The sequence below is a fragment of the Epinephelus lanceolatus genome, chromosome 4 (assembly GCF_041903045.1).
Source record: "Epinephelus lanceolatus isolate andai-2023 chromosome 4, ASM4190304v1, whole genome shotgun sequence".
Taxonomy (NCBI): Eukaryota; Metazoa; Chordata; class Actinopteri; order Perciformes; family Serranidae; genus Epinephelus; species Epinephelus lanceolatus.
Window position 1 is genome coordinate 22344876 of NC_135737.1, and position 10940 is coordinate 22355815.

A 10940-nucleotide genomic window follows, 5' to 3' on the forward strand; every position below is an offset into this window, starting at 1 on the left:
TGTGCATGAACTACTTTCTGCAATCCGCTGCATGTCACTGCCACAAGGAGCTTTTTGTAGTGAACAGTTTTGACATTCACGGTGCAAAGTGAAAATTATTGCAATTTTAAGGCGGTTTTATAATATAAAACTTAATGCATTCAGGCGCACTTGAACGCCATCCTGTCATATCCAAAGCAAACCACAGGGCGGAGACTTTACGCCAGCTATACTCTGTGCGTCCCTCCCATAGAGGCGGAGCGTTGGATTCACCGAGAAAATGTCAACAACATGCCGGAGACTTCCAGAGAAACAGAAACTGACGAGGGGACGAGGGACAGACAGCAAGGACACCAGTCGTCTCCTAACATCGTGTCCTTAATATCTCAGATCGCAGATGATAATTTAACTCTTGTGCGGGTAGGAGTCTGCTTTGTGTAGCCTGCAGTTTGTCTGCTGATGCACCGGCATGAAGGTGCAATATGGTCACCTCATTGCCACTGTGTACCTGAGCCAGCTGCATCTACTCTTTAAGTGGACTGTAATGGTAAAACAGGGGAGTGCATTAAAAACAAATCAGAAATGTGGACTGTTAAACTAGTCCTCTTTACCATATGGTGTCACCACTGACCAGCTGCACTGTCAGGCAGCACCAGAAGTCCCCAGTGGGTTTTTGATGCCCCCCTGTCACTATTATCTCTGTCAGAGTCTTTCTCATTGTCATTGTGCAGCACATGTTCAGCTGGGTTGATGGTATCACTGTCATCTTAACAACCCTAAACCCTTCACTTCTCTCTTGTCTCTCACACAGAACATAAGCACCGGATTGGCGGTTGCTGGTGTGATTATAATAGCAAGGAGTATCAAACTGGTAAGAGAATATCAGCACACACTGGGGCCAAGGGAACCTCAAATCACACTCAACTAACAGTTTCATTTTGGTTTAATGCATTCAAACAATGATACCCGCCCTACTTTGTTTCAGTTTCAATTTTGACACACAGTTAAGTTCAACTGTAGACTAACACAGGGGTGTCAAACGGCCCGGGAGCCAGAACTGGCCCATAAAGGGTCCAGTTAGGCCTACTGGATGACTTTGCACACCTAATAATGATGCACTTGTGAAGGCTAAAGGGGGATTTACCGGCCTATGCCGTTGTGAACGTTTATACTTGTGCGGTGGTGTATCTGAGTCACTCTGCAGTCACACTTCCAAAACATGAGTCAGTGGCAGGGTTTCTGTGAAGTGCTGTAAAGTTTAGTTGATTCAAAACACATATTAAACACACATTAAACATGGCTTAATAGAGACAACACAAGTACGCAAATTGGCTTCACTATAACTCACAGCGTTTGCAGACAAAGCACTTGTCTTTTGCTGGACACATTTTTCCCACAAACACAACATGCTAACGTTATTAGCACAAGCCTATGGCATTTTACATTATATAAATTAGCGTAGCATCGAGCAAACTTTTCCTCTTTTTATATAAAGCCAGGGACAACAGCAACATTTAACAAAAGTAACGTTCCAAAATTTGTCTCCATTACAACTCACAAGATTCATCGACAAAACAACTGTCTTAACTAAACACGTTTACCAAACAAATATAACATTCTAACGTTATTAGCACAAACCTGTGGAATTTTTACATTAGGCCTATATAAATTAGCCTCACGGCCAGCGAACTTTCCCCCTACTCACATGGAGCCAGGGACAACAGCAACATTTAACAAAGGTAACGTTACAAAATTCAGCTTCATTACAACTCACAAGGTTCACCGACAAAACAACTGTCTTTTACTAAACACGTTATCCAAATAAATATAACATGCTAACGTTATTAGCACAAACCTATGGAATTTTTACATTATATAAATTAGCCTAGCGGCCAGCGAACTTTTCCTCCGCTCACATGAAGCCAGGGACAACAGCAACATTTAACAAAGGTCACGTTATAAAATTCGGCTTCATTACAACTCACAAGGTTCATCGACAAAACAACTGTCTTATACTTAACATGTTTGCCAAACAAATATAACATTCTAACGTTATTAGCACAAGCCTATTGCATTTTACATTATATAAATTAGCGTAGAGGCAAGCAAAGTTTTCCTCTTTTTATATGAAGCCAGGGACAACAGCAACATTTAACAAAAGTAACGTTCCAAAATTTGTCTCCATTACAACTCACAAGGTTCATCGACAAAACAACTGTCTTATACTAAACATGTTATCCAAATAAATATAACATACTAACGTTATTAGCACAAACCTATGGAATTTTTACATTATATAAATTAGCCTAGTGGCTAGCGAACTTTTCCTCCACTCACATGAAGCCAGGGACAACAGCAACATTTAACAAAGGTCACGTTCTAAAATTCTGCTTCATTACAACTCACAAGGTTCACCGACAAAACAACTGTCTTATACTAAACATGTTATCCAAATAAATATAACATGCTAACGTTATTAGCACAAACCTGTGGAATTTTTACATTAGGCCTATATAAATTAGCCTCACGGCCAGCGAACTTTCCCCCTACTCACATGGAGCCAGAGACAACAGCAACATTTAACAAAGGTCACGTTATAAAATTCGGCTTCATTACAACTCACAAGGTTCATCGACAAAACAACTGTCTTATACTTAACATGTTTGCCAAACAAATATAACATTCTAACGTTATTAGCACAAGCCTATTGCATTTTACATTATATAAATTAGCGTAGAGGCAAGCAAAGTTTTCCTCTTTTTATATGAAGCCAGGGACAACAGCAACATTTAACAAAAGTAACGTTCCAAAATTTGTCTCCATTACAACTCACAAGGTTCACCGACAAAACAACTGTCTTATACTAAACATGTTATCCAAATAAATATAACATACTAACGTTATTAGCACAAACCTATGGAATTTTTACATTATATAAATTAGCCTAGTGGCTAGCAAACTTTTCCTCCACTCACATGAAGCCAGGGACAACAGCAACATTTAACAAAGGTCACGTTCTAAAATTCTGCTTCATTACAACTCACAAGGTTCACTGACAAAACAACTGTCTTATACTAAACACGTTATCCAAATAAATATAACATGCTAACGTTATTAGCACAAACCTATGGAATTTTTACATTATATAAATTAGCCTAGCGGCTAGCGAACTTTTCCTCCACTCACATGAAGCCAGGGACAACAGCAACATTTAACAAAGGTAACGTTCTAAAATTCTGCTTCATTACAACTCACAAGGTTCACCGACAAAACAACTGTCTTATACTAAACACGTTATCCAAATAAATATAACATGCTAACGTTATTAGCACAAACCTATGGAATTTTTACATTATATAAATTAGCCTAGCGGCTAGCGAACCTTTCCTCCACTCACATGAAGCCAGGACAACAGCAACATTTAACAAAGGTCACATTATAAAATTTGGCTTCATTACAACTCACAAGGTTCATCGACAAAACAACTGTCTTATACTAAACATGTTTGCCAAACAAATATAACATGCTAACGTTATTAGCACAAGCCTATTGCATTTTACATTATATAAATTAGCCTCACGGCCAGCGAACTTTCCCTCCACTCACATGGAGCCAGAGACAACAGCAACATTTAACAAAGGTAACGTTACAAAATTCAGCTTCATTACAACTCACAAGGTTCACCGACAAAACAACTGTCTTAACTAAACACGTTTACCAAACAAATATAACATGCTAATGTTATTAGCACAAACCTGTGGAATTTTTACATTAGGCCTATATAAATTAGCCTCACGGCCAGCGAACTTCATTACAACTCACAAGGTTCACTGACAAAACAACTGTCTTATACTAAACACGTTATTCAAATAAAAGTATAACATGCTAACATTGTTACCACAAGGCTATAGCATTTTACATTGTATAAATTAGCCTAGCAATGATTGGAGATTTCCTCTGCTCATATGAAGCTAGGATAAATCCCTAAGTATAAATCACACACAAATTTTAAAATGGTGTTTTTGTGGAGGCTTTATTGTCTTCACAATTTCTTGTTTAATTATCTGTGAAATTAAAGTAAATAAAAGCTTTGTGTCCACTGAGGGGAAATGGTTTCAGCTTACAAAAATAGACAGGAGGCCTGCATTGCCGCCCGCAATGGGTAACTTTACATTTCTGGGGATGTGCACATAATGCTACGGCATAGGGTACAGTATAGGCTCTACATCGAAGCAGAGCCTATGCCATAGTCACGACGTCGATTCAATGCAGAAGTATAAATTCGGCGTAAGAAGTGTCAGGTTTTAGGAGCAAGTTTAACAGTGAGTAGCTTTCTTCATGTCAAACGCTGCTACAGAGGGTTTTCCACTCAGAATACAGCTCTCTGAAAGAGCAATGCATACGTATTGTGTTCATATTTAAAGATATTGAACACTGTGCAAAATATCGTCGATCAGCAGCTTCAGTTCAAAAGAATCTGTATCAGACTCCTATCTTAAAAGAAGACCTGTGGAACCCAATTGCTTTGACACTGCCAAAACTTAGGATTTTAAATAGTTTGTAACGCAGGGGAAGACTTAACCTGTTCACTCAATAGCTTCCACTTTAGTTTGGTGTGGTGATGTCAGGGTTACTGCACAGGAGGAGACATGTATAGAAAAATACACATGTAATTATAGTGAGTAGTAGACTGACAGAATGTGGAAAAAACATTAAAATGTACCTCATTTAACTAAAAAAATGTACATTTTGGAGGTGGATGTTTTTTATAGGATATTATGCAATGGTTTTACTGGTCCACCTGCGATCAAATCAGACTGTGTGTGGCCCATGAACTCAAATGACACCCCTGGACTAACAGCTTCTGTTCGCATTGCATCTTATTATATTGGATTAGTAGGTTGTTAATGAAATGCATTTTCTAACATCTTACCCAAATGAGTCATTTAACGTGGCCACTCAGCTGTCTCATTCCACCTCTTCAGATCACCAAGTTTCAAGCTGCATCTGAGATCCCTGCTCGTTTTATTGAGAGGAACGTCAGCCTCCGCGGGAAAGTTCATTCAATCACAGACAGAGGAATTGAAGTGGAGCATGTCCCGATTTATCTGCCAGTGCTCACTCCGCTACTTTTGAAACACAAAGGTAATGTGGGGTATCCTTTGAGTGAAATCACAAGGGTACACACATACACACACACACACACACACACATACGCATTAGACAGCTTGTACGCCTCCTTACACAATGATAACCCATTACAATTCTGAAAATTTTAAAGGGTTCAATCAGCACATCAAATTTTGTCTCATTAGTTCAACAGCATGACAGTTTATAGCAGGTGCACCCCAAAAATGTCACTGTGACATTTTTACTTTGTAAATGTCAAACACTGTTGTATTTTATTATCTTTCCATGAGTGAGAGTGACAGGTAAGCTCGTTAGCTTTGTTATTAAATCACTGTATTCACCGAGCAATAGAATCAAGCAGCTTGTGCTTTATATATAGAGTGCTCCATCAGCAACTTAAGTGTGAAGGACTCACATGAACAGATTGGCTCTTGTTGAGCTATTTCAAATATTACCTTTGTCCTACTTGACCTCCCAGGCTTTAAAGCTGGTTAGACCCATCGTTTGGGCCCGTGGGCGTTACACAAAGATAATGTACTAGTGTGTATTTCATAGATGTGGTTGGGCTGCGTTTGCTATTTTTCATATAAAAGCTCAATCAGTCACAGTTAGGGCTCGACACTAAATCTCAATACCTCAAAATTGATAATCGAAATGTGTATCAATGAGTATTGTAAATGTCTTTGTCTTGGAAGCTAATTTGTAGTCTCTGTAATAAGTTTGGTAGCCAAGTGTTTGCACTCAGGTCACAAGTCAAGCTCTAAGACGAGACTGAAAAGTCCCAAGTCCTTAACTTTGAGTTTTGAGTCCGAAACAAGTCATTATGTGCTCGTCACCAAAGTTAACGCCATTTCAAGAACAGAGTAATGTATTACTTTTACAAAATTTATGAATGCTTTTAAAAATGTATATTAATTAAAACAAGTTTGTTTGGACGTTTTTGTGTCTCCATTTGTTTTTTGAACTTTTTACTTAGTGTTAAATTTTTTCAGATAACAGAACATTAACTGACGTAGGACCTCTTAAAAATATATATTTTTAAAAACAACCAAAATAGAACAAAGCAAAGCAAAACAATACGAGGTAAACAATATACTTATCGATAATATAACAAACAAAAATAAATAATTTAAGTTGCGTCTCCGTTTGTAAGTTGCTGCAATTGCGTTTTTGTTGACCGCATAGTTTTTGTATGCAAACAAAATTACCTTTGGTGTCATTTTTTCCAACTGTTGTAAGTAACTTAATGTTAGTTTTCCAATGGTTCTCTCCTGCAACTTGACAGGATGCTATTGGATTGGTTTAAACAGAATAGATCTGAGCAATTAAGTGACAACTTGCTGGGACTGAAAAGTATTAATGTTAGTTCAGTCAGGAGATGATGGGAAATTAATTGATTCATGGCACATGATACATAAGTCACATAAGTCAAGAGGCTGGAGTCTAAATGATGTTACAAGTCATTGGTGTTCTTTTTTGATTTTGTCAAGTCGTCTAAAGTAATGAAATTTGTGACTTGAGTCTGAGTCACATGAATTGGACTCCAGTCCAAATCTCTGCTGCTTGCTGTTGGCAAAGTACAGCTGCTTGTGTTAAGTCAATACTGCAAAAATCAAAAAGATAATCATTTTGAAATCAGTAACAAAACTCAGGTATCAGCGTTAGTATAAAGTATCAAACAGAACCAGCCCTAATGATAATCAGCATAATCAGTATCTTAATCAGTATATGTGCTTTTTACACTACGAGTCACATTCACCCATTCACACACACATTCACACACTGGTGGCCGAGGCTACCATACAAGGTGCCACCTGCTACTCAGCTTTAACACACTCACACACTGGTGAAACAGCCATCGGGAGCAATTTGGGGTTCAGTATTTTGCTCAAGGATACTTCAACATGCGGACTGGAGGAACCGGGGATAATCTTCCTATTAGTGGACGACCCACTCTGCCTCCGAGCCACAGCCGCTCAAGTGTGTACACAGAGTGTGCATAACTACACTCTGGCCACTCAACCTATGCAATTAAACCTATCTATTGTAACACATATGGTAAATGGCTCTTTTATGTCCTCTCTAGGTGTGTGCACGTCCCCGATGCTGGTGCATCTTGCAGGAGTGGAGCTGACTCCAGAGGGCAGGGTATGGCTGCAGAAGAATCTGGCTCCCTCCCAAACAGTCTGGCTAAAACTAATCAGCCGAGATAACGACATGCTACACTGTTTGGTGTCTCAAAGCAGGGTGAGGCGTTTATTAATGAGTCTCTCAGTCAGTGGCAGAAAAAAAATGATTTTATTAGTACTGCCTTTTTTATTGTATATTTTAAGGAAAGCTTCACCCACAGAATGACCATTTTCATATCAATTAGTCATGCAAGTCTTCTTCACAAATTCAAGGTGACGTGGCAAGACTAAATTATGTACAAAAGTTTTTGCGTGGAGTATTTCTTTACTGTCAGACTGATAGCTCATAACCCAAGAAGTAATTTCCTCATCTCTCCAGCAGGGGTCGATGTGGAGCTACTGTATGAATGAAGAGGTCCTCAGGCAGGGTCTGGCCCGCACCGCCCCTGTGGTGGGGATACAGCCGGACTCTCGCCTCTACTGGCGTCTCCACAAACGGCTGCACAGGGCAGAGGTCAAAGCTGAGAAGAGGGGGCGGGGACTGTGGAAGCAAGACAGCCTATGGGAGAGGGCCTCCAGGGCTGTCAGGGACAGCGCTTTGTTCAGACTGATGAGGAGGATCTTTAAGAGGACTTGATGCACTAACATGCCAGCATATCTGTTATTGCCTATGGATACAGTGACACATCTAAAAGTTATTTAAAAGTCTCATTACAGGCTACAAAAAGTGCCGTCCATCATTGATCATCCATGTGTGCCACATGTGTCAAAACTGTTATTGATTATTACCAAAGAAAAACTGTATTTTTTGTGTTACATTCCCCATTACACCTGTTACAAAGGTTTGTGGTTTGTTTTTGACTGTATGTCACAGTCTCTAGAAATTTAAAATGATTAAAAACCTCTATGATACAAATCCCTTGGCTTTCACTTACCCCATTAGACTACAAGCACACACTCTTCCTTTGGTGTTTGTGTGTGTGTGTGTGTGTGTGTGTGTGTGTGTGTGTGTGTGTGTGTGTGGGACACCCCACTAATCGCAAAAGGGGGGCGGAGTATGTTAATGGTGTTTAAAATGGAAAGGGGGGTCCACTTGTCCCTCTCGCTGTTGCTATAGAAACACCAAATGTGAAATACAAAGCCAGGCAAAGGCTAAACTCTATATTGGCCACCCTCAAACCCCATGGGAGCCATACATGCAGTGTGTATGTGTGGGGGTCTTTAAGTACCTACAAAGAGGGCCCTTTTAGCCGTAACATGACCAAGACATTTGAGTACTGAAGCACTGACATAGAACAGAAAGAGATCAAGCCTGTAACCTGCCCTTAATTTCAGGTAATATGAAAAACACACACCAGATGAATACATTATGATTTCTATCTGTTCATGTTGGATGCAAATAATCCTGAAGCATAAACCACAAAGCAAATTTCCTGTGTGTCCATGATTACGCTCATGTGATTGTCATTATTGTTTGCAGTACAACGTCCACTGCCAAAATTACACCCTGTGCTTCCTTGTGCTGTGGTTGTTATCCATGTTATAACCATGCACATAAGAGGAGCAGGAGTGGAGCCTGCAGATGAAGCTAGACTGTGATGTGTGTCCTGTGGGGTGCAGGGTGAGGGGGTCTTGGTGCAGTGAGAGGTAGCGGTGGAGCAGTCAATCCAATGGGCTCAAGGAGATTAGTGCAAAGGGGAGGAGGGTTGCATGGGTAGAAGGGGATTTTGGGTCCGAACACAAAGGCTGCAGAGGAGGAGTCAAGGGAAAGGGAGTGAAGGAAAGGGGGGGAGGCGGTCGATGAATCAGCTCCCTTTTGTTGTGCAAATGTTACTAGCGACTGTTACGGCTGGAGAGGCTCGTGATTGGTGGGCCGGTTTAAATTGTAAGGTGCATTTCAGGCTGATGGCTGTTGCTGCCAGACTTTGAACTGTCACTGAGGGAGGAGTTGGAGGGAAACCATGGCTCAGACAGACAACAGGGGGAGAGCAAAGCAGAGTGAAGTTACTGAAGCTGGAGATCACAGAGAATTAGTCACGTCCATTGAAGAGGTTAAAAGTTTAAGATGGGGTTGTAATATTTAGTTTGGCTTCATCTTATCTTAGATTATGATTTAATATTTGTGCAAGTAGGAATTTCTCTGGTGCAATTAATGATCAACACAGGCTGCATGCTCACCTGCCATACTGCATAATACATCACTCACCAATTGTTCAGATTTAATGTGCAAGTATCCTAGTTATTTAATGATTCAAATGAACAAAAAGATAATTTGAAAAGTTAGAAATTTGTTGAAACTTTTAAGGAGGGTATAGGACCAGTTGCATCTTCTCATTTCGCTATTTTGCAAAATGATTACTGCTGAAAGTACAGGATGGTAGGATAGTAAAATTCACAGTTCATACAATTAAAACAAGGCAGTGATTCTAATATATATGTGGGGTGGGGGGGTTAGGGTTAGGTTACTATTTAAATATACCAACAGGCAACCAAATGCCACTGCCCAAAATAATCATTAAATGTGATCATAATTATAAATAAAACTTAACAAGTTGTCACATATCGCTGCTTTGTCGGTGGCCATTCACGTCTATGCGTTACGTGCTATGTATCCATCTGCATCTGCTGTTGACATTCCAGGACGCAGCTACTAATGCTGTGACATCAACGAAAGCATGGACAGATTTAAACAACGAAAGCACGTAGTTATGTTTAAATAAAAACATCATGGTTTGGCTCCTCATTCATACAGGAAGTGAACACTTGGCCCCATGGTTTGTTGGATCCACCCACTCTATAGGGACTTTTCAGCTCCTTATATCATATCGTTACCAGCAGCATTTTAACCTGATGCCATCCAGCTGCGCATCATCCTGCCGTGACACGTGCCGTCCAGTCAACTGGCTGTGTATCATAACACAGTGAAAATTTACATCCTGCCGCGTCACACACTGACGACGCCCCGCCATGTATCATACCACCGTGAATGGTGGCTTAAGGTGTCAGGTGTCAGACTTCTAAATCACTGACCGAGCATTGGTATTTCACGACTTTGGGATGAGAATGTGCTGAAGTTACAGTGTTCACCAGTTTTGCGTGTTTATTTATTGCATAATCGTGTCGTTTACCGTACAGCTGTCTTTCTTGTAATATAAGAATAAATAAGTTTTCAAATTTTGATTTTTTTTCTAGAAAAGGGGACCCCCCAGACCTACATGCAGATTTGTTCCCTCCCAGTGTTGAATTCGTGGCTACGGCCTTGATTAAAAGACAGAAAAACAAGGGTATTGCCACAGTAATGTTTGTGTCACTGTGCCTAAATTTTGATAAACAATAATTTAATTAGTCTTCCTTTCTTTTTTTGTTCCTAATGTTGAATGGAAAGATTGAATGAATGAGTAACCCCTCTCCTGTGGCAAAGTAGTCCACTCTGAAATCCACTCCAGGTTTTCCCAAAGCCACTGGTCCCACACCAGTAGTAGTCATTTGAAAAGGCACCAGCGGCTTGATGTAGTGGTGGGTACTTGTCCACACCAGTGAAGTTGTGAGGACACTCTCTCTGCCTGAAACCACACCGCTGGGACTATCACTCACTTCTGCTACATGTGTGCCTGGTGCCATGGAAGCTCAGAGCCTGAAGGACTACTGCTCTGGTGAAAGTGGAAAGCTTTTGTGAGGAAGCTGGTTTCAAAATCTGAAAGT

General features: G+C 40.2%; 1 protein-coding gene across 2 annotated transcripts; it reads left to right on the top strand.

Moving 5' to 3' along the window:
- Nucleotides 1-247: 247 nt before the first annotated feature.
- c18h3orf33 (c18h3orf33 homolog (H. sapiens)) lies at nt 248-8154 on the top strand. Of its 2 annotated transcripts, none has more exons than XM_033632015.2 (5): nt 248-399; nt 791-850; nt 4965-5124; nt 7196-7356; nt 7618-8154. In XM_033632015.2, the coding sequence occupies exons 1-5, from the start codon at nt 271-273 to the stop codon at nt 7873-7875; spliced, it is 768 nt and encodes a 255-aa protein (XP_033487906.1). In that variant the 5' UTR covers nt 248-270; the 3' UTR covers nt 7876-8154. The 2 variants fall into 2 exon arrangements, with proteins under 2 accessions (XP_033487906.1, XP_033487907.1); XM_033632016.2 differs by having other exon boundaries at nt 7621-8154.
- Nucleotides 8155-10940: the final 2786 nt, after the last annotated feature.

Bases quoted from the DNA above. Each gene is read 5' to 3' on its own strand.
- c18h3orf33 (XM_033632015.2), top strand. From the start codon at position 271: ATGCCGGAGACTTCCAGAGAAACAGAAACTGACGAGGGGACGAGGGAC. The intron at 851-4,964 runs GTAAGAGAATAT...CCACCTCTTCAG, and splicing joins TAGCAAGGAGTATCAAACTG to ATCACCAAGTTTCAAGCTGC. The intron at 7,357-7,617 runs GTGAGGCGTTTA...TCATCTCTCCAG, and splicing joins GTTTGGTGTCTCAAAGCAGG to CAGGGGTCGATGTGGAGCTA.